At 43.7% G+C, this 24,897-nt stretch overlaps 1 protein-coding gene across 4 annotated transcripts in view; it reads right to left on the bottom strand.

Moving 5' to 3' along the window:
- The window catches only part of ankrd13d (ankyrin repeat domain 13 family, member D), a 66,013-nt gene that overhangs the window by 21,318 nt on the left and 19,798 nt on the right, over positions 1 to 24,897 (bottom strand). For all 4 annotated transcript variants that reach the window (XM_060927339.1, XM_060927340.1, XM_060927341.1 and 1 more), the window contains 3 exons: positions 19,175 to 19,305; positions 18,936 to 19,093; positions 18,649 to 18,762 (listed from right to left, as the gene is read on the bottom strand). In XM_060927339.1, the coding sequence (XP_060783322.1) occupies positions 18,649 to 18,762; positions 18,936 to 19,093; positions 19,175 to 19,305 (403 nt within the window). The remainder of the gene's footprint in view (positions 1 to 18,648; positions 18,763 to 18,935; positions 19,094 to 19,174; positions 19,306 to 24,897) is intronic.

Below are 24,897 nucleotides of genomic sequence, written 5' to 3'. Positions count from 1 at the left end.
ACTAAAAAGACTGCAGCTACACCGGCAGCTTGAACATGCTTTCTAGTGCGATTGTGTTGCGCTTGTGCAGTGTCAGTCCTGCGCGCCTTAGCACCTGAAGTCGTGCCTTGGCGTGCGCGCCTAACGAGCTCCGGCATGCATGCCATTAACAAAGAACACCTGTCTTTAATCAATGAACCATGTTTGGGCTATTTAAGGACTGCGCCCATGCAAGGACGATGCGAAGTATTACGCTGCGTCTAGAAACGCGAAAAATCTGAAAAATAAATTTCTCCATTCGGGAAAACCGGAGATTTTCAAGAGTTTTGTCAAATATCCGGATTTCCAGGTCATTAGCAGAAAAAATCCGATGGAAAATCTAAAAATCCGGAATTCCGTGAAATTCCGGAACACTTTCATGACTAGAATGTTGACTTCAACAAATAATTAACCCTGGGGGGGGCGCTAGAGAGCCCGAACAAGATGGCAGCATAGTGTGACGGCTCCGTACAGCTTCTCACATAAAACAGCCCTAAACTTTGGCGAACCTGGTCAACTATTTAGTACAAATAATGCCTAAACCCCCAGCAGCAAAGGAGTGTGTTATCTTCTCAAACGCTCGCAAAACAAGCTCACGTAGCACGAAGACAGCGTCTTCAGACGAGAGCATCGAAGCTAGCAACATAGCTAATGTAGCCGAAGTGCTGACTGAGCTGAAGTCACTCTGCTCGGAGTTCAGCACGAAGCTGGACGGAATCAACAACCAGTTGGGGGAGCTGACGAACTCTAGGTGAAATCAAACAAGATGCAAAAGCCAATGAACGACGTGTTGAGGAGGCCGAAGCCCACATAGCTGCTGCAGAGGACGCATTGGATAAGACGGAGAGGGCTCTGGCTAAAGCGACAAAGCGGCTCACATACCTGGAGGAAAAGACAGAGGACCTGGAAAACGGCGGGAGGAGGAAAAACATCCGACTGTTTGGTCTTAAGGAGGGAGCCGAGGGTGAGCGTCCTCTCTTGGACTTTATAAACAACATGCTGCCCAAATGGCTGGGCACCGAACCCGAGAGAACATTCACACTGGAAAGAGCCCATTGCACCCTGGCCCCAGCAATTCCAAACCGGAACCGAGCCGTCCTCCTCCGCTTTCGCAACTACCAAGATAAAGAATTCGTCCTGCGCTCCACAAGACAGCGGGACATTACGCATGACGGATCCAAACTCGTGTTCGTCCAGGACTTCTCAGCGGAAACGATCCGACAAAGACAGGAGTTCAACGCTGTAAAAAAGCCGTTTGTTGACATGGGAACCTTCCGGGGATTTCATCTCCAACCATGCAAGCTGAGAGTGCTACACAACGGGAAGATCCAGATGTTTTCCTCTTCACAAGAGGCTGAGGAATTCTACCGCAACATCTCCACTTAATAACCTATACATGACCAGTTATTACTATTCTTTAAGTTCGTTTCTTAAGACACGTATTTTTTAGTACGTTACCTCGTTTGTTGACAGTTTCGGCAAACACTTCCGCCTTCTTCAAAACAGTCACCAGATGTCGAGTGGTGACGTGCCTTATCAGCTGATGTTACTCTATGGAGGCGTGAACGTCCCGCCCAATTTGACAGGTAGTCCACGCCTCCTGCTGTCAGGTCGCTGCCCCAGGACTGCGCTCCAGGTGTGCGACAGCGCATACGCTCCCTCATCCCGGTTCATCGTCCTCTGCGCCCGCTTACGTATCTCCACTGCCTCTAAAATCCAACGCTGGTATCTATTCTCTTCAGCGCAAATGACTCTGGCCTCTCCCCAATTCATAATATGATTTTGTCGTTTGCAGTGATCTGAAATGGCTGATTTTAGGTTTTCTTGGTTTGCTTTTTCTTTTTCGGATCTTGTGAGTCTTTTTGTTGTTTCTTTTTCACATTCTATCTGGTGTTCTTTCCTGCGAGTGTGGAAGCATCTGCCCGTTTCACCAATATAGACTTTATTACATGAACGGCAAGGGATTTCATATATGACATTGCATTTATTGTCCGGTTGTATTTTGTCTTTGGGGTGAACGAGCAGCTGTCGGAGGTTCTTGTATGGTTTGACCGGGGTGTTGATGTGGTATTTCCTCATGGATCGTTGGATGCGTTCTGTAACTCCTTTTATGTATGGTAATGTGACAAAGCCCCGGTTTGTTTTTTCTGTGTTTTTTCTTGTTTGTTTGTTTCCTTTTTTTGTGTCTGTAATTTTCCTTTTCGAATTGTAATAATCAGACATAATGAATTTTCACTACATATACATGACCAGGTTTGAACCGTTTCTCATACATGGAGAGGGATGAGTGTATTAACTTATGTGCAGGGAAATAAGCTCAACACCGGGCTTAGTGCTGGCTACTGAAGCCAATTTGCTCTACAACACTAAGAAACATGAACAATTAACAGCAGACTAATACTGGCTACTGTAAAACATGTCAAAACTGCAGTTTTATTTTATTTTCTTTGAATACTAGCAGTCTTTGTAAGTGACGGTCACTTTATTTTGGATGCGTGATGAGTGCCTTCTTAACATGGCAAAAAGAAAAAAGAGTATCGGTATTGAGATGGGGTGCAGGCAACAAGTGTGTGGACTCTACAAACCCCGTCAATCAAAATTGGTTTCAAATTGTTTTACATAATACTTATGGCTGGACACTTTGGTTTTTATATACTTGGAAATAGTATGTTTGTTTAACAGAGGACAAATTATTATAATTCCTTTTCTTTTTTTTCTCTCTTTTTCCTCAGTCAGTGATATCTGAATTAAACCAGCCCTTATGATCATGATGATTGAAGAGTCAACCAACAGATATAAATATTTCATTTTCTACCTACATGCCTGATGTTTTGTATAACGAGTTACCATCCAAGAAAGCTAAGCTTGAATTCTTTTTTTTTTTTACCTGCTTTCCTGCACAGAGATATTGTTCTTTTTAAACAAGATGTGCGTTCTTGATGGATGATTGTTACCTGCCGGTCAACTTGAGGGTGTTACTTGTTACAGTGGGGTTGCCTTGTCGTTTGTGGACTAGGCTAGGGTTTTGGGGAGGCGGGGACCTCATGCTCTACCTATGTTACATTCTCTTTTACTATTCTGTTAGTCTGTTTTTATCGTTTCCTTTACCTTTATTTTGCCATGGTCGTACAAAATCGTTATAACATGCAGAACCCAGCATGTCTAGCACACTTAATGTGATAACTTTTAATGTCGGAGGCCTTGGACACCCAATTAAGAGGAAGAGAGTTCTTACATTCCTAAAAAAGGAAAAAAAAAGTGGACATTGCTTTCCTTCAAGAAACTCATCTGTCTAATGAGGAGCACAAAAAACTCAAGAGGGACTGGGTTGGGCAGGTCCATTTCTCCAGCTTTACTAGTAACAAAAGGGGAACAGGGGCGGCACGGTGGTGTAGTGGTTAGCGCTGTCGCCTCACAGCAAGAAGGTCTGGGTTCGAGCCCCGGGGCCGGCGAGGGCCTTTCTGTGTGGCGTTTGCATGTTCTCCTCGTGTCCACGTGGGTTTCCTCCGGGTGCTCCGGTTTCCCCCACAGTCCAAAGACATGCAGGTTAGGTTAACTGGTGACTCTAACGCTACGTTCACACTGCAAGGCTTAATGCTCAATTCCGATTTTTTTGTGAGGTCGTTCACATTAACAAATATATGCGACTTGTATGTGATCCTCAGTATGAACAAAAAGCGACCTAAAAGTGTTCCGCATGCGCATTGCAGGATACGACGACGTCACACGCAGTGAGCATGCCCAGTGTTTACAGAAGTAACCTAAAGTTTCCTGTGTATGACAGTAGCCAGCATGGAGTACCTGGCGATGATGCAGTTGTTGTTGCGACGGAGCCAGAACATGCACAATAGCCTGATGTTAAGGAGGAGGTTGAGAAGGAAGAGGGCAAGGGTTTTGGCTCAGGCGTTCTGCGGGGTAGTGACTGCAACCTCCGTTCAAAGGAACATCAAAGCCATGTTGTTGTAACTTTTTTTGAGAAACCCGCCACCTACTTCAGCGCAGAATAGTGACGTTTGTGGCTTGTTGATGACGTGTAAGTCGGATGAATGCGACCTGGCGGTTCAGACTGAAGTCGCATATGAAAAGATCGGATAGGAATCGGAATTAGGACCACATATCCAAACGGCCTGGGTCGGATTTGAAAAAATCGGATCTGTGTCGTTCAAATTGTCAATAAAAGATCGGATACAGGTCACATATGGGCGAAAAAATCGGATTTGAGTCACTTCAGCCTGCAGTGTGAACGTAGTGTAAATTGACCGTAGGTGTGAATGTGAGTGTGAATGGTTGTCTGTGTCTATGTATCAGCCCTGTGATGACCTGGCGACTTGTCCAGGGTGTACCCCGCCTTTCGCCCGTAGTCAGCTGGGATAGGCTCCAGCTTGCCTGCGACCCTGTAGAACAGGATAAAGCGGCTACAGATAATGAGATGAGATGAAAAGGGGAACAGCAATACTTATTCATAAAAAATTGCCTTTCATATTCAAGGAGCAACATAACGACTGTGTGGGTAGACACATACTAACTCGGGGGATGCTACATGGACAAGAACTTACATTGCTGAACGTATATGCACCAAACGAGGATAGCCCGAAATTCATGTTGGATATGATCACCCTATTTAATCAAGGGTTGTTTTACAATCAGGGTACCCAAGCTAAAAATCACATTTAACACTTCTTATCTTCAATATCAAAAGGCTTGACTAAATAAAATTGGTTGTTTATTGTAGCCCTGTGATCGCTCTATTTACCATGCAAAAAAAAAAATGTGGTGATAACGTTATTTTTGGTGAATGTATGGCAATATATGTCATATTTAGCAAAATTACTCGTGTCATTTAGAAAAAGTGCTTTTTTGACCACAGGTAGCTCCAAAAGGGATGCACTTAAATCATTCTTTATACCATAAAACACATATTTGGTTCCATATCATTGGAAACATTGTTAAGTTTTAATGTTGAATGCCAGTAAGTTTTCAGACTATTTTGATCAAATTAGTGTCAAAAAAAATGTCCTCTCTGAGACAGCTCATTTTTCAATGTAAAATAACATATCCAAAATGATTATTTTCATCCTAAAATGTGGTCAAGATATTGGGACGTAAATATTAGAGACAACTAACTCAAAGCTTACAGCCTTATATTTAAAAGCACTATGGAAGTAGTGGATTTTTGAATTGTCAAAAAAAAAAAAAGTCCTCTCCGAGAATCACTTCATTTGTTTCTCCCAGCCCTGCTTAAAGCTACACTTAATCTTCATCTTATAGCAGATTACACAAAACTACCATACGCATATGTCAAAAAATTACCTGAAATCTGTTCTTTAACTTGTCCTTCACTTAAAAACTGGTACAAGAACCAGTTTGAATCAATTTGAATTTTGGACCCCTGTGACACAAAGTTTGTACCCTGATTGTAAAACAACCCTCAATACAATACAGACCTTGGAATACTTGCTGGAGATTTCAATTGTTGTATGGATGGTAACTTAGACAAATCCTCAACCACACTGTCTAACCCCAATGCCTCGAAGACCCTGAGGTTAGTCTCGACTGATGTAGGTCTGGTTGATGGCTGGAGAGAGCTTAATCCTTCAAGGAAAGACTATGCCTTCTATTAGACTAGACTTATTTTTCTTACCTCAGGATCATCTCTCATCCATAGTTTCACGTGATATTGGGCCTATTCTTATATCCGACCACTCACCAGTCCATTTGAGGTTATCCCTCCCTCAGCAGACAAACCAAACTAAGCAACGGAGGTTCAATGCCTCACTTCTCAGACTCTGAAGCATGTAACAATATTAGAAAATGGTTAAAGCAGTACAGACAAGATAATGCGTCCTCCCCTGTTACTCCTGCAGTGATGTGGGATGCAGCTAAAGCAGTAATTAGGGGCCAGCTGATCTCATACATCTGCAAAGAAAAAATCTATTATTAAACAAACAGAACAACTTAAGAAAGAGTTAATTAGTTTGGAACAATCCCACAAACAATCTCCTACAGAGGAAAACCTGAGGAAATTAAATACAGCCAGAACTAATCTCAATCTCATCCAAACGGAACATATCAAAAAACTTCTGTTCTTTACCAGACAGCAGTATCACGAATATGGTAATAAGCCCAGTAGGCTTCTAGCCTATCAACTCAAAAAAAGAACATGCAGAAAACAGTGTACACGTAATGCGGCAGGCCAGTTGAAATACGATACACAATCAATTCGGTCCTCATTTCTTGATTTTTATACACAGCTTTATGCATCAGAAAACCCCTCCGAAACGGACATTGATAGATTTTTGGAAAAAAAGTACCCTTACCATCTATCTCAGAGGATGAAAAGGAGCAATTGAGTGCTCCATTCACCCCAGATGAGGTGCTGCAAGCTACAGGTCTGCGCGGGACAGAATTTTCAGTCCCGCTCCCGCATTGTGCAGTCCCGCTCCCGCAAAGAATTATGATTTTCAGTCCCGCTCCCGCCCGCAAATCCCGCATGATGCAGACGTTCGCGTTATTTCTCACGAAAGTTCTTGTCATTGGCTTGGGGAATTAAACATGCTGAGCTTAGCTGAGCTCTCCACTGACCGATCTTTCACATAGCACACGTAGCAAGGGTGCGCGTTGCCAGGCGGCATGCGCAGCTGAGGCTTTACAGAGATACCCATTGTGAGCTTCACTAGAGGAGCTCTGCTCTTCTGCCATGATCGGAGATCTCAAACACGGAAGAGCGGAAAGGAATCGGAAACGTACGCGAGATTAGACCACATCTGCAAATTTAGGCATCTTAAAATGTTTTTATTAATGCCAAATAAAACATCCAGCACAAATTATATATGATAGACATAAATTAAAAATTTATACATTTTATTTTAAACACGTTTTTAGTTAGCGGGACTGCAGCTTATCACCTCTCCCGCCCGCTCCAGCATTGTGCACTCCCCCTCCCGCCCGCGCCCGCAATGAGCTTTCAAAATTTGTCCCGCGCCGCACTGCTTTGCGTAGGGTCCCGCGGGAGTGCAGGGCTCTACTGCAAGCAATCAAGTCAATGCCCTCCGGAAAAACTCCAGACTTAGACGGATACTCTGTAGAATTTTATAAGACTTTCTGGGAGCAAATTGAACCAATTTTTATGCCTATGGTTATAGATTTTTTTTGAAAATGGAGTTCTTCCCGACACTATGAAGACAGCAATAATATCATTAATACACAAGAAGGACAAAGATGCTGCTAAGTGCACGTCATTTCGCCCAATTTCACTACTCCCAGGTCATTTTAAGATATTATCAAAATTAATTGCACGCAGGCTGGAAGACCTGCTGCCCTAGGTTATTAATCCCGACCAGTCCGGCTTTGTGAAGGCATGGTATGCATCTGATAATATTCGGAGGCTATTAAATATAAATCGACCACTCGACCATACATAACAGAACAGCTCTACTACTTTCGCTTGACGCAGAAAAAGCGTTCGATAGGGTCGAATGGTCATGTTTGTTTGCCGTTCTGAAGAAATTTTATTTTGGTGAGAAATGTATTGGGTGGGTCAGAAATGGTACCCTCACTGAAACATTCAGTTTGTTCAGAGGCTGCCGGCAAGGGTGCCCACTATCTCCGTTTTTTATTTAACCTGGCAATTGAACCACTTGCAGAAACCATACGGGCGAATGAAGAGATTGCTGGTATCAATATTGGGAAAACAAAGAATAAAATTTCACTATGCTGATGACCTAATCCTATATTTAACCAGCCCTGAGCGATCAATCCCATTGGTATTAGACCTCATTAATAAATTTGGAACAATATCAGGTTATAAAGTTAACCTTACAAAATCCAATGCATTATTGATCAATTCATCAGTCTCAGACTCAGGACCATCTCACCGTTTACCTGGGCTCAGAACAGCTTTAAATATCTTGGGGTGAATGTGGCTCCAAAACTTAAAAGATCTTTACCTCATAAACTACATTCCACTGTTTAAAAAGGTTAAGGAAGAATTAGAGCACTGGAAAATGCTCCCCATCTCATTTCTCGGAAGAATTATCGTCATCAAAATGAATGTTTTGCCCCGTTTTAGTTACTTATTTCAGTCACTGCCCTGTCACTTGGACAAAACATTCTTTAAATCTATAAAACAAAATGTTAACCTCTTTTATCTAGAAAAATTCCTTACCAAGAATAGCTTTTAAAACTTTAACAAAATCTAGAAAGATGGGGGGACTGGCATTACCAGATTTCCAGATGTACTATTGGGCTGCCCAGACAAAGGGCCTGACTGCCTGGGTGCAAAGACGCAACAATGCACATTGGATAGACATAGAAGAAGAACTTTGTACTCCTATTTCTACAACTTTACTACCATTCATTAACAATATAAATGCTCTACATCAAATAACAAAAAACATACGTAGTTTAACACACTCTTCGGGCTTGGCAGGATATAAATAGGTTTTGTGGGAACTCTGGTAAGATCTCCAGGCTTTCCCCTCTATCCTTAAACCCTGATCTGCCACCATCGATCGGTAGCTCCTTGTTTGCAAAGTGGAGAGACAACGGGATACATCAGTTCCAACATCTGTTTGTCAAGGATACACTTAAATCCTTTGCAGAATTAATGTCAGAATATAAAATTCCAAAACAGGACTTTTATACAGTGGGGAAAACAAGTATTTGATCCCTTGCTGATTTTGTTGGTTTACCCACTAAGAAAGACTCGATCAGTCTGTAATATTAATGGTAGGTGTAGTCTAACATGCTGAGACAGAATATCACAAAGAAAATCAAGAAATCGACTTTGTATTAATTTATTTGCATTTTATTGAGGAAAATAAGTATTTGAACCCTCTTGCCAAAAGGACTTAGTACTTTGTGGCAAACCCCTTATTAGCAAGCACAGAGGTCAGACGTTTTTTGTAGTTGATGACCAGGTTTCTGCACATATTAGGAGGAATTTTGGTCCACTCTTCTTTGCAAATGACCTCTAAATCATCAAGATTCCGTGGCTGTCGCTTGGCAACTCTGAGCTTCAGCTCTCTCCATAGATTTTCTATAGGATTCAGGTCCGGAGACTGGCTGGGCCACTCCATGACCTTGATATGTTTCTTCTTCAGCCATTCCTTGGTTGCCTTGGCTGTATGCTTTAGGTCATTATCCTGCTGGAAGACCCATCCACGACCCATTTTAAGCTTCCTGGCAGAGGGAAGGTGGTTTTCACTTAGGATTTTACGGTACATGGCTCCGTCCATCCTCCCATTGATATGGTGAAGTAGCCCTGTGCAGAAAAACACCCCCAAAGCATAATGTTACCACCTCCATGCTTGACAGTGGGGATGGTGTTCTTGGGGTCATAAGCAGCATGTCTCTCCCTCCAGACACGACGGGTTGAATTGATGCCAAAGAGCTCAATTTTGGTCTCCTCTGACCATAACACCTTCTCCCAGTCACTCTCCAAGTCATTCAGATGTTCATTGGCAAAGTTCAGGCGGGCCTGCACATGTGCTTTCTTAAGCAGGGGTACTTTGCGAGCACTGCAAGATGTTAGACCATTGTGGTGTAAAGTGTTACCAACTGTTTGCTTGGTGACTGTGATCCCAGCTGCTTTAAGATCATCCACTAACTCTGCCCGTGTTGTATTAGGTCTATTTCTCACCGTTCTCATGATCCTGGAAACCCCACGAGGTGAGATCTTGTTTGGAGCCCCAGACCTAGGTCGATTGATGATCATGTTGTGAGTCTTGTACTTGCGCACAATTGCACCAACAGTTGTCACCTTAACGCCCAGCTTCTTGCTAATGGTTTTGTAGCCCATACCGGTCTTGTGCAGGTCTACAATCTTCTCCCTTAAATCCACAGAAAGCTCTTTAGTCTTTCCCATGTTGGAGAGTTTGGAGTCTGACAAACTGATTGATTCTGTGGCCAGGTGGCTTTTATACAAGTCATTAGTGATATCAGGTGTCTTCAATTTAGGTGACAAGGGAATTTGGAGAGTCTAACTTGTCTGTATTAACAAGAACTCTTGATGGTTACTAGGGGATCAAATACTTCTTTTTCTCAATAAAATACAAATAAATTATAGATATTTAAAAGTTATCTTCTGGATTTTCTTTTTGATATTCTGTCTCCACATGTTAGACTACACCTACCATTAAAATTACAGACTGATCGAGTCTTTCTTAGTGGGTAAACCAACAAAATCAGCAAGGGATCAAATACTCGTTTTCCCCACTGTAAATACTTACAAATTCGCCATCTAATAGACACGCTGAAAAGGGAAAAACGCTTGGCTATGGGACTGACAGATCTCGAGGAAATTTTGGTGAAATCTACAACATTAAAAGGAAAAATCTCTGTAATCTACAATGCTTTGTTGGACCACTGTAGCTCTTCCTCAACCCCTCTTAGGAACATATGGCAGAAGGATTTGGGATGTGCCTTTGACAATGATCAGTGGGATACTACATGTCAATGTCTTTTCCTCACTGTCCTGTAATAAAATAATCGAACAAAATTATAAAATTTATGCATAGGACGCATCTTACTCCACTCCACCCAAGTAAAATGTTCCCTAACTCATCCTCCAGACATCATCGTTGTAAAACATGTAAAGCTGTGCTCACTCTAGGACCCAAATTGTTTTAGCGAAAAGTGCTAAAGACTCAAATTTTTCTTTAGCAATTTGCAATTTCGCTTAGCAAGAAATGCTAAAAGAACAATTTTCTTTTTAGCAAAGTAATTTTTTTTTAGCAAGATATGTTGTACTTCTAAATGTTTCTTGCACTGACATAATATTGAAAAATGAATTGTTATTGTAATTTGTTGGTGTTTCAATAGTGTTTTTATTTTTTTCAAAATTCTATTTTAACATCTCAACCACTGGTATTGCCTCGTGTGTGTGTTTTAATTATTGAGGTGTGTGTGTGTGTGGTTGGGATTGTGTGTGTGTGTGTGTGTGTGTATGTATAATTAGGATTGTGTGTGTGTGTGTGTGTGTGTGTGTGTGTGTGTGTTCATGATTGAGATGTGTGTGTCAGATTGGGATTGTGTGGGTGTGTGTATAAGTGTGTTCATTATTGAGATGTGTGTATGTGTGTGGTTGGGATTGTGTGTATGTGTGTGTATAATTGGGATTGTGTGTGTGTGTTCATGATTGAGATGTGTGTGTGAGATTGGGATTGTGTGTGTGTGTGTGTGTGTGTATATAATTGGGATTGTGTATGTGTGTTCATTATTGAGGTGTGTGTGTGTGGGGTTGGGATTGTGTGTATGTATGTGTGTATATAATTGGGATTGTGTGTGTGTGTGTGTGTGTGTGTGTGTGTGTGTGTGTGTGTGTGTGTGTGTGTGTGTTCATGATTGAGGTGTGTGATTGGGATTGTGTGTGTGTGTGTGTGGGGGGGGTGTATAATTGGGCGTGCGTTGGGGGGGGTCTTTATGGGTAGGATGAAGGGAGCTCAGGGAGTTAAAAATCAGTGGTTGTTTCTTATAAATTAATCTCATAACCCAAATACAAATGATATTCACCATTAATTTCTCAAATGAAACACTTGCAGTCAAAACTTTGAACCATGTGCGTCAAAACGCTCTGAAAACAAGGTACACTTGGTTGATATATCCTGGTTCATCTGTGAGTTCTTCCAAAGTTCTGTCAGGGTTGATATTATGTAGAAAATTCGTCTTTAGACTGGTTATATCGTGTTTTTATCCCTAACTGAGAAAGCTAACAGAATATTCTAATATGTTATCTCACTTTTTAGATAAGTTTTTGTCATACGTAAATTCGGATAATTTATTTTAAACAAACCTCGCTATAATCTCGTTCACTAATGAGCGAGAATTGCCGACATTATCAGCGCAACTGGGAAATTGATCATTTTATATGTAAGGTCTGATGCTATTGGAAGATGTAATTTGCGGTCAACCAATAAGAAGCTTTGAAACTCGGGGGCGTTGGTTATAAATCAAAACATTGAAGATGGACACGAAAGGTACTGTTTATCTTGAGAAATTGAAATTGTTTGATGGATTTTGCTTAAACTTTAAATGACTTTGGCATAAAATGCCACAGATGATTTTCTTTTCGCAAACCGGAATAAAACTTCGCAATTTGCGGACGTGCGAGCGGCTAGCGTGAGCCCAGTAAAGGGTCAATTATGCATGTTTTTTGGGAGTGCAGGAAACTAAAATATTTCTGGAAGGCAGTACATGACCTAACTGTTAAGGTTGTGGAAACTCCGCTGGGCATTACACCAACACGGTACCTTTTCGGTACGGAATTGGACAAGACACTGGACACCACGCGCAAGAAGAGGATTACCATATCATCCTATATAGCAAAGAAATGAATCTTGCTCAACTGGAATCAACAGAGACCCCCATCATTTAATTTGTTTAAACAAATCTTAAATGAAACGTTAAGACTGGAACAATGCACACATGCCCTAAAGAATAAGGGGGATGCCTTTCGGAGGATTTGGGAACCGCTTATGGACCTCTGACACTACCATATTACATGTAATGGGTTTGACATGTTTACATAACATATACAGACGATTAACTGTGACCATGGACTGATTCCATTTAATTTGCTGTATTTTGATGTTTGTTTGTTCTGTACTGTTTTCTTTCTCCTTTGCTCATTTTCTATGTATGTTTTAAAATGTTAAAAATAAATAAAAAAGATAATTGAATGAATAAATAATAAATAAATAACCCTGAAACAAGTAAGTAAAGAGCAGCGTCTCGCCCCAGAGATTTCAAACAGCATCCTGGTAAACTGTCGTTTTGAAATAGCGTCAAAATCCACCCTATATGTTTCGTAAATACATTCAGTCGGTAAACAGGAAGTCGATGTGCGACAGACCTGAAAATGGTATACACGGTATACAACCCCGATTCCAAAAAAGTTGGGACAAAGTACAAATTGTAAATAAAAACAAAATGCAATAATTTACAAATGTCAAAAACTGATATTGTATTCACAATAGAACATAGACAACATATCAAATGTCGAAAGTGAGACATTTTGAAATTTCATGCCAAATATTGGCTCATTTGAAATTTCATGACAGCAACACATCTCAAAAAAGTTGGGACAGGGGCAATAAGAGGCTGGAAAAGTTAAAGGTACAAAAAAGGAACAGCTGGAGGACCAAATTGCAACTCATTAGGTCAATTGGCAATAGGTCATTAACATGACTGGGTATAAAAAGAGCATCTTGGAGTGACAGCGGCTCTCAGAAGTAAAGATGGGAAGAGGTTCACCAATCCCCCTAATTCTGCGCCGACAAATAGTGGAGCAATATCAGAAAGGAGTTCGACAGTGTAAAATTGCAAAGAGTTTGAACATATCATCATCTACAGTGCATAATATCATCAAAAGATTCAGAGAATCTGGAAGAATCTCTGTGCGTAAGGGTCAAGGCCAGAAAACCATACTGGGTGCCCGTGATCTTCGGGCCCTTAGACGGCACTGCATCACATACAGGCATGCTTCTGTATTGGAAATCACAAAATGGGCTCAGGAATATTTCCAGAGAACATTATCTGTGAACACAATTCACCGTGCCATCCGCCGTTGCCAGCTAAAACTCTATAGTTCAAAGAAGAAGCCGTATCTAAACATGATCCAGAAGCGCAGACGTCTTCTCTGGGCCAAGGCTCATTTAAAATGGACTGTGGCAAAGTGGAAAACTGTTCTGTGGTCAGACGAATCAAAATTTGAAGTTCTTTATGGAAATCAGGGACGCCATGTCATTCGGACTAAGGAGGAGAAGGACGACCCAAGTTGTTATCAGCGCTCAGTTCAGAAGCCTGCATCTCTGATGGTATGGGGTTGCATTAGTGCGTGTGGCATGGGCAGCTTACACATCTGGAAAGACACCATCAATGCTGAAAGGTATATCCAGGTTCTAGAGCAACATATGCTCCCATCCAGACGACATCTCATTCAGGGAAGACCTTGCATTTTCCAACATGACAATGCCAAACCACATACTGCATCAATTACAGCATCATGGCTGCGTAGAAGAAGGGTCCGGGTACTGAACTGGCCAGCCTGCAGTCCAGATCTTTCACCCATAGAAAACATTTGGCGCATCATAAAACGGAAGATACGACAAAAAAGACCTAAGACAGTTGAGCAACTAGAATCCTACATTAGACAAGAATGGGTTAACATTCCTATCCCTAAACTTGAGCAACTTGTCTCCTCAGTCCCCAGATGTTTGCAGACTGTTGTAAAGAGAAAAGGGGATGTCTCACAGTGGTAAACATTGCCTTGTCCCAACTTTTTTGAGATGTGTTGTTGTCATGAAATTTAAAAATCACCTAATTTTTCTCTTTAAATGATATATTTTCTCAGTTTAAATATTTGATATGTCATCTATGTTCTATTCTGAATAAAAGATGGAATTTTGAAACTTCCACATCATTGCATTCCGTTTTTATTTACAATTTGTACTTTGTCCCAACTTTTTTGGAATCGGGATGTAGAACCCCAAGCTGAAGTTTGGTACCAAGTGGCTATGATTTGTGGCGTCTCGGACGGACAAAGGTAAACCAGTATCTCTCCCTCCCTTGGAGCGGGGAATGGTAGAACAACAACACCACTGTGTTGCCAGGGAAAACAAACCACGCCCGGTAGCACTTATGATGAATATGAAGGAAGATATCGCAAAAAAAAAAAAAATAGGTACCGTGTGTACATGTGGCGACTGCTTATAAATAAAATAGTTTTCTGATCCCATGTCCATACAGTAAATATAGCATATATATTTACTCTATGAGGCAGTAGCCATAAAAATGAAGTGTAATCCAAAAATGAACAATTAAAAAAAAAAACAGAAGTAAAATATACCAAGTGTCTGTACTTTATATTATTCTACTCTTACCTCTTACAGTTTTCGAAACTGAAACCTCCGAACCGAGGCTGACATACACACGCTGTCGCCATGACCAAAACTCTTATTTCCCAGAAATGGCCCGGCGCTAGAGCTCAGTGGAACACACTTTCCCTCTGTAATAAGCATAAACATGTCTGAAAGCGATTTCTTTAGTCTAGTCCATTTATTTCGAATGGCGAACCGAATCGTATACACTCACCGGCCATTTTAATCGGAACACGTGTACGCGCATGCGCAGTGCGTGATCATTACACTCTTACAGCATGATGACATAGTGGCTAGCGCCTCTATATGAGACAGAAGCCACAACAAAAACGACTTTGACCTTTTTGGTGACCCTCAAAATGTTGGAGGTCCTTTTTGAGATCAATGCCCATCTATCCTAAAAGTTTCATGAAGATTGATCCAGCCGTTTTGTAAATATCATTTACAAAAAAGGCGGGGTACACCCCGTAGTCAGCTGGGATAGGCTCCAGCTTGCCTGCGACCCTGTAGAAGGATAAAGCGGCTAGAGATAATGAGATGAGATTTACAAAAAAAATTTTATAGGTGAGGTAATAATAATAATAAATCATCATCATAATTCAAGGGTTAGGATTCTGTTTTTGCCACCAAGAGGTTGTGAGTTTTAGTCTCCCACTGTAGTGCACTCAAGCAAGAACCCTTATCCGTAACTCCCTAAATTGATTCATTCCTAAATGTAAATGCAAGTCATAAACTCCAGTAAAAAACTAACAATACATATCCTTCGTATTACAGGCATGCAAACTGGTCAGGGGTGAAAAAGGTGAGAAGGATGCACGGGGACACGGCACGCGCGCAAAAGTACATTTCGTAGTCTACGTTACAAAAAAAATTGCAACCAGTGACATCTTGAATTTAATACAGTACAAAATAACTTTCCATAAACATGTCTTAATAAGTTACTGTTGAGTGGCCGGTAAATTGTACCATTTATTTGTCAGTGGCCGGTAAAGTTTGATATTTTGTGAAGTTAATTTTCACCCCTGTGTACAACACAGTGGGCTATTTACAAAAAGGTATATATTACTGCCTGTGCTATCTAACAGACCTACCCCAGAGGACACACCTGGCCAATCCCTGTCTGTCAATTTTCTTAAAGACATCACCTATGTGAAATCAGGGGCGGATCTCGAAAAATATTTATGGGGTGGCAAGAGGGGGGCAGGAATTTTTGAGGGGTGGCAACGTATTACAGACATGTATATATACTGAATTTAATCACAGTTTGACGACAAATAGTATGTACACACTACAAAAGGGCACAGACTGCCATTTACAAACTCATACAGATAAACTTAATCTCATGCCTTTATTGTTCACAAAGAACACACATTCTCAGATGAGGTCTATACCGTTTCTGGACAGTTTTATACTGTATATGCAAAAGAACAGACACTAAAAAACAACAATAACAACACTGCTTCAAGTTCAGCATGATTTAAACCATTTACACCAGTGTCACATTTTATAGTTTTTTTCCCTCACGCTTTGTAAAGGCTCACCAGTGAGCATAACATGAACTTGTCATGCCTACAACAGCTGAATGCGGCAATTTCCATGTTGCTCAGCAAAACGCTTCACAAATTTATCAAGATCTAATGCTTTTGTGCGCTTTGATTCAATGCTGAGTACAGCCAAACTTGATAGTCTCTTTTCTGTCATAGTCGACCGCAAATAAGTCTTTATGAGCCTGAGAGATGAAAAACTTCGTTCACAGGATGCTCACAGGCAAGACAACCGCTATTTTACACAACCTGAACAACTCAAAAAAAAACAACATCATCATCTTGGTATGGGTCCAAAAACAGTGAACTCCATGAGAGTGGTAGGACTCTCCTGTTCCCCCTTTTTTCTGTCTAGTACTCTCCTCGTCTGATGTAACTCATGTTTAAGATCCTCAATATTTGAATCATAAGCTTCAGCCAATAGCAATGTTTTCCTTGACAGACGGTGAATCAATATTAACTTTTGTGGCCGACTTTACACAAAACTAATGTCAGACCTAGCTAACATTAGGCCAAAAAAAAAAAAAGTGTGTTTCAGGTAACATGAAATACTAAAATAAGGTCGGTAGGTAGGAAATTTTTTTTTCTTAATTTGTTTTATTTTGTTCGAAAAAATTAACACAAGTAAACATCTTACAAAATAGTATTTTGGCACAGAATCCTTTATACCACACATCATAATAAAATAAGTGTTTTAAATCTTTAAACGAATAAAAAAAATATCGCAAGAGTTCGAGTTATGATCTGCGGAAGCGTATTGCTGCCACACTCAAAAAAAAAAAAAAATTGGCTTAGACTCAAGTAATTACGTGAAAAGATATTGTTAACAGAGTTATCACGTTTTTACAATATATTTATCATGTAATAACATATCACGTAATTTCATGATATTTTCATGTGATAATGTGAAAACACCTTATCAAGAAATAACGTGAAAATATGGTTTAACGTCCTAGGCTAGGCTACTTCCATCAAAAGCAGACGGCCTCGCCTCGCCTACTGTAGAACTTGGGTCGAGCAAAAACACGGAGCAAAAACATGGCTGAATCCTGAATGACTCCTATTTGTATAAATAGGGGACTACATAGGCGGCAAAATGTAGTGTTTTTCCCTGCCATGGAAGTGCACTTGTATACTGAAGAGGAAGCAATTTGCATTACAGCCAGGAGGGCTGATAGAAGTGGCAAAACATTTTACTTTTTATCGTTTCTTTCACAACTTGAATGCGTTGAAACAAAAAATTATGACAAACTAACGCCACTTACACTAAAATATCGAGGGAAATTTGTAATAAAAACTTTACGGTCGGCAATTTCGACGCGGAAATTCTCGATCGGTCGGGTTACCGGAAACACACTTTTTTTTTGCCTTACATGTATAGTTAGCTAAATAACCTTCTCCAACCTGATTTTTATCCTCTCAAAATCAGCATCGCAACTATACTAGCACTGTTCATTCATTATAATTTCATTTTTTGATAGATAGTTAATCAGCTTTTACCCCTTTCCTCCCGTGTCTCCTTTCCTCGCGACTCCTGGCTCCCTCGCTTCGCGCCTCTCAATTTTCCAAAACAACCAACCTCTGGCGTTATCTCGTGCTGCATTCGCCGCAGTCGGACATTGGAAATTCGCGCACGTAAATGTCAAATTGGCCGTAATTTTTCTTTGAATTCGTCGCTGCCAACTGGGGTAGCAGCAGGGGTGGCAAGGCTTTCTTTTAGAGTGGCATATGCCACCCCGGTAGATCCGCCCAGGGTTATTCACCCCCGAGCGCGCTGGAAACTGTTCCATTGGTATTCAGATTCAGTGGCGAGATGAGGTTGCCAGATCTCTCTATAAAAAGGTGACTTTGCGGTCTGAATCTGTGGAATATTCGTAAGCGAGGACTGGCAACCAGCAGTGGGTTGTGCACCAGCTGATCAGAACTCCAATGGAAAAGAAGCGCGTGTTAGTAACTGTTTATCTTGATTGGCTGTAACCTTGTAAGTGAAATGTTTGGCAACAATAGCGTTGTAGCCTGCCTACACCCCCCCCCCAAAAAAAACTCTTCGGATCTACACGATTCACACAAGTGACCTATTTTGGGACCAAAACGGCGAATTTCGCCGAAAGGTGAGGAGTTTGCATGTGTGGTATTAACTCGACATTACTGGTGAATGTGTTCATATGGACTGTAGAGTGGTTGGGGTGAGGATCAAAAAGGGTTCGTACCTGCATCAGTGGCTCCTTGTGGCGAGCGCACAGTAACGGAGCTGACCGGCTCGTCGCAGCCACACAGGTTACTGAAGGTCACCCGTGCATTCAGTACATGGAAGAGAGGGATCTCTAGGAGGCACAAACAGTGAGATAACTTATAAAAGACACACAGCTCACTAGGAAAATAAATAAATATTATATATATATATATATATATATATATATATATGAGCAGCATGTCTAGGAAGCTGGAATTGTATAGCTTTACACTGAAGGTCTTTTTTTGTGTTCCTGCCTCTCACCTATCTTCACAGGGAAGCCTGGCGGCAGACGCAGGGTGATGAAGTCACGCAGTTTAGCAAAGTGAGCATTAGAAATAGCCATGAGATCAATAATGGGCGTCACCTGCTCAGCTAGTGAAAGAGGGTGGGCCTCACTTAACCACAATGTGGCCTTAAACCTAAGAGAGAGAACATACAGAGGCTATAAACACACACAGTGCTAGAGAACAAGCTGTGCTTGTTGTTTTTCAGTCACCTACCTCTGCACCTTGCTGGTGAGCTCGATGGGCCTGCCGATGTCTCTGCCGTTCAGATTAAACTCAGGGTCGAAGTACTCCTCAGCCGTGATGGCTGTTGGGTTGTGAGGACTGGCGCACTGAGATACCTGACTCTGGAAAACGAAGCACAGCATCAGATAGCGGCCAGTGAACCATCTCATCTCATTATCTCTAGCCGCTTTATCCTGTTCTACAGGGTCGCAGGCAAGCTGGAGCCTATCCCAGCTGACTACGGGCGAAAGGCGGGGTACACCCTGGACAAGTCGCCAGGGTTGACACATAGACACAGACAACCATTCACACTCCCATTCACACCTACGGTCAATTCAGAGCTACCAATTAACCTAACCTGCATGTCTTTGGACTGTGGGGGAAACCGGAGCACCCGGAGGAAACCCACGCGGACACGGGGAGAACATGCAAACTCCGCACAGAAAGGCCCTCGCTGGCCACGGGGCTCGAACCCGGACCTTCTTGCTGTGAGGCGACAGCGCTAACCACTACACCACCGTGCCGCCCACCAGTGAACCAAAATCCATAAAATTTAAAAGAATTTAGATCGTCATTAAATGAGACGGGGGTGGTGGTATACACGTGTTTGAGAACAGCAGTATAGAATCATTTACAGGTTAAAGGTGCAATAAGTGGGTGGGTTTTTTTTATTATTTCACACTATTACAAAAAAAACCTGGAAAATATGGAGAGCATAATAAAAATTGTTTGAAGTAACAGCATCGGTGCAAGTATATTATGTGGTCGAGAAAGCAAATTTGGAAAACTGAGTTCCAGTGTGGAGTCTGTTTACAGTGTTTACTGTGAAAAAGTCTGAGGCACATGTAAAGAAATGCCGTCGACTAAAAATGGCTTTAAAAAAAAAAAACAACATTAAGCCAGAATAAATGAAACAAAGTCAATATTTCCAACATGCCAGAGGCTGTTCACCTTTCCCCTCCTAGAACTGCCACCTTATTGTGGTGGAGGGGTTTGTGTGCTTGAATGATCCTAGGAGCTATGTTGTCGGGGGCACTATGCCCCTGTTAGGGTTTCCCAAGGCAGACAGGTCCTAGGTGACAGGCCAGACCAAGAGCAGTTCACCAAAAACCCCCTATGGAGAAAAAAATCCAGGACCGTGACGTCGCCCGGTAGGACGCAGCCGGGGCCCCACCCTGGAGCCAGGCCCGGGGTTGGGGCTCGTATGCGAGCGCTTGGTGGCCGGGCCTTTGCCCATGGGGCCCGGCCGGGCTCAGCCCGAAGAGGTGACGTGGGCCCGACCTCCTGTGGGTTTACCACCCACAGAGGTAGCAGTAGGGGTTTGGTGCAGTGTGGATTGGGTGGCAGTCGAAGGCAGGGGCCTCGACGACCTGATCCCCGGACACAGCGGCTGGCTGTTGGGACATGGAATGTCACTTCGCTGGGGGGGGAAGGAGCCTGAGCTTGTGCGGGAGGTTGAGAGGTACCGGCTAGAGATAGTCGGGCTCACCTCCACGCACAGCTTGGGCTCTGGAACCCAGCTCCTCGAGAGGGGCTGGACTTTCCACTTCTCTGGAGTCGCCCGTGGTGAGCGGCGGCGGGCTGGTGTGGGCTTGCTTATAGCTCCCCAGCTCAGCCGCCATGTGTTGGAGTTTACCCCAGTGAACGAGAGGGTCGCCTCTCTGCGCCTTCGGATTGGGGAGAGGGCTCTTGCTGTTGTTTGTGCCTACGGGCCAAATAGCAGTATAGAGTATCCGGCCTTCTTGGAGTCCCTGGGAGAGGTACTGAGGGGTGCTCAGACTGGGGACTCCATTGTGCTACTGGGGGACTTCAATGCTCACGTGGGCGATGACAGTGACACCTGGAGGGGCGTGGTTGGGAGGAACAGCCTCCCCGATCTGAACCCGAGTGGTGTTTTGTTATTGGACTTCTGTGCTAGTCACGGTTTGTCCATAACGAACACCATGTTCGAGCATAGGGGTGTCCATAAGTGCACGTGGCACCAGGACACCTTAGGTCGGAGGTCGATGATCGACTTTGTAGTCGTTTCATCTGATCTCCGGCCCTATGTCTTGGACACTCGGGTGAAGAGAGGGGCTGAGCTGTCAACTGATCACCACCTGGTGGTGAGTTGGATCCGCTGGCGGAGGAGGAAGCTGGACAGACCTGGCAGGCCCAAACGTATGGTGAGGGTCTGCTGGGAACGTCTGGCCGAGCACTCTGTTGGGGAGGTCTTTAACTCCCACCTCCGGGAGAGCTTTTCCCAGCTTCCGAGGGAGGTGGGGGACATTGAGTCTGAGTGGACCATGTTCTCTACCTCCATTGTGGACGCAGCTGTTCGGAGCTGTGGCCGCAAGGTCTCCGGTGCCTGTCGTGGCGGCAATCCCCGAACCCGGTGGTGGACACCGGAAGTAAGGGATGCCGTCAAGCTGAAGGAGGAGTCCTATCGGGCCATGTTGACCTCCAGGACTCCTGAGGCAGCCGACGGGTATCGGCAGGCCAGGCGTGCTGCAGCTCGGGCAGTTGCGGAGGCAAAAACTCGGAACTGGGAGGAGTTCGGGGAGGCCATGGAGAAGGACTATCGGTCGGCCTCGAAGAAATTCTGGCAAACCGTCCGGCGCCTCAGGAGGGGGAAGCAGTACTCTGCCAACACTGTTTACAGTGCGGATGGGGAGCTGTTGACCTCGACTGGGGACATTGGCGGGCGGTGGAAGGAATACTTTGAGGATCTCCTCAATCCCACCGTCATGTCTTCCACTGAGGAGACTGAGGCTGATGACTCAGAGGTGGACTCGTCCATTACCCAAGCCGAAGTCACTGAGGTGGTTTGCAAGCTCCTCGGTGGCAAGGCACCGGGGGTGGATGAGATCCGCCCTGAGTATCTCAAGTCTCTGGATGTTGTGGGGCTGTCTTGGTTGACACGCCTCTGCAACATCGCGTGGCGGTCGGGGACAGTGCCTCTGGAGTGGCAGACTGGGGTGGTGGTCCCTCTTTTTAAGAAAGGGGACCGGAGAGTGTGCTCCAATTATAGGGGAATCACACTTCTCAGCCTCCCAGGGAAAGTTTACTCCAGGGTACTGGAGAGGAGAATTCGACCAATAGTCGAACCTCGGATCCAGGAGGAACAATGCGGTTTTCGTCCTGGTCGCGGAACACTGGACCAGCTCTATACCCTTCATAGGGTGCTCGAGGGTTCATGGGAGTTTGCCCAACCAGTCCACATGTGCTTTGTGGATCTGGAGAAGGCATTCAACCGTGTCCCCCATGGTATTCTGTGGGGGGTGCTTCGGGAGTATGGGGTTCGGGGCTCTTTGCTAAGGGCTGTCCGGTCCCTGTATGAACGGAGCAGGAGTCTGGTTCGCATTGCCGGCAGTAAGTCAGACCTGTTCCCAGTGCATGTTGGACTCCGGCAGGGCTGCCCTTTGTCACCGGTTCTGTTCATAATTTTTATGGACAGAATTTCTAGGCGCAGCCAGGGGCTGGAAGGAATCCTGTTTGGGAACCACAGGATTTCATCTCTGCTTTTTGCGGATGATGTTGTCCTGTTGGCTTCTTCAAACCAGGACCTTCAGCATGCACTGGGGCGGTTTGCAGTCGAGTGTGAAGCGGCTGGGATGAGAATCAGCACCTCCAAGTCCGAGGCCATGGTTCTCGACCGGAAAAGGGTGGCTTGCCCTCTCCAGGTTGGTGGAGAAGTCCTGCCTCAAGTGGAGGAGTTTAAGTATCTCGGGATCTTGTTCACGAGTGAGGGAAGGATGGAGCGTGAGATCGACAGGCGGATCGGTGCAGCCTCCGCAGTGATGCGGTCGCTTTACCGGTCCGTCGTGGTGAAGAAGGAGCTGAGCCAAAAGGCGAAGCTCTCAATTTACCGGTCGATCTACGTTCCGACTCTCACCTATGGTCATGAGCTTTGGGTAATGACAGAAAGAACAAGATCGCGGATACAAGCGGCTGAAATGAGTTTCCTTCGCAGGGTGGCTGGGCGCTCCCTTAGAGATAGGGTGAGAAGCACAGTCACTCGGGAGGAGCTCGGAGTAGAGCCGCTGCTCCTCCACATCGAGAGGAACCAGCTGAGGTGGCTCGGGCATCTTTTTCGGATGCCTCCTGGACGCCTCCCTGGGGAGGTGTTCCAGGCATGTCCCCCCGGGAGGAGGCCCCGGGGAAGACCCAGGACACGCTGGAGGGACTATGTCTCTCGGCTGGCCTGGGAACGCCTCGGTGTTCTTCCCGAGGAGCTGGCCGAGGTGTCTGGGGAAAGGGAAGTTTGGGCTTCCATGCTTAGACTGCTGCCTCCGCGACCCGGTCCCGGATAAGCGGAAGAAGACGAGACGAAAGTCAATATTTGGTGCGAGACAAAATTCCCTTTGCTTTAAAAAAAATTTAATAATAATAATAATCATCTCAGGTACAGTGAGTGCAGTTTTATGCGGAAATGAGCTATAGGTTTTACTGAGCATCTTCCAGAACCAGCCAAAGTTCTTCTGGACACTTGGACTGTCACACTCACTTCTTTATTTTGCACCAAAACCCAGTAGCCTTCATTACGTTTTCTTTTTTAATCTTAAAAGAAAGTGCTCTCTTATGGAACATGCTGCTCAGATACAAACATTTTTTATTTTCTGTAACATTTAGTTTTGTGCTGGAAAATGAACGTTTGGACTCCAAAATGTTTTTGTACTGACTCGATAATGTAGAAGTCATAAAATAGAAATCTATAACAAAGTTTGTATGGGGGGAAAAAAAAAACTAGATAGAACTCGACGCCAACGGCCTCGATGGGGATGCCTCCGCCCGGTAGACTACACGCCTTATTAACCCATTGACACCTGAAACGCCTGCAAAAAAACGTCTGCAAATGCCTAAGCCAGTTTTTAGAAAAGGTCCCCATCTGCCTGAGGGTTTTCTGAAATAAAAATAATTAATTGAAAACGCCTATGAAAAATTCAATATCTCAGCTTCTGAAGCACATAAAGACATGAAATAAGTTGCATTTAAAAGATAAAATTCTCTGCTTTTATTGGATCATGCGCATTCAGCATTAACACTAACACATTTTTATAAAAAAAAAACAAATCTGGCATGCGTCTTGAAAATAATGACAAAATCAACAATGCTGCGTTATGCAGCAACCAGCATTTGGGGCAATGTTGCGTTATGCAACAACCGGCGCTAGGGGCAATGTTGCGCGACGCAGCATCCGGCGTCAATGGGTTAAGTTGTGATTTGGGGATGGACATTTGACCTCACAGTAATCTTGACCTGGTGAAATTACCTGTATTAGCCTTGGAGACATTGTGTTCACAAGGTTTTCGGACAGACATTTGACCTCACAGTGACCTTGACCTTGGAACTTTTGATCTCAAAATCTAAATCAGTTCATGTTTGTCCCAAAGCGCACAAATGGTGAAAGTTTGGTGAAATTCCTTTCATTAGCCTTTGAGATATCACGTTCACAAGGTTTCGGGACGGACGCACGGATGGACAACCCGAAAACATAATGCCTCCTGCACCTTACAGTGGCGGAGGCATAAAAAAAAAAAAAAAAAAATAGGGTGCCTGAGACTGTTGCACAGTACTGTATATGGTCCTCAGGTCAGTCTTTTTATCGGCACGCCCCAATACCACTTCACTCCACCCCATCAATTCTCATCTCACTTTATTAAGGAAGGAAAACGTGGCGAAATCTGGTAAGTGTCCAGCAAAGCCAGATACTCTGACCATGCTGTGCTTCCAAA

The sequence above is a fragment of the Neoarius graeffei genome, chromosome 8 (assembly GCF_027579695.1).
Source record: "Neoarius graeffei isolate fNeoGra1 chromosome 8, fNeoGra1.pri, whole genome shotgun sequence".
NCBI lineage: Eukaryota > Metazoa > Chordata > Actinopteri > Siluriformes > Ariidae > Neoarius > Neoarius graeffei.
The sequence above is the reverse complement of the archived record's forward strand: the minus strand, read 5'-3'. Positions and strand labels throughout refer to the sequence as shown.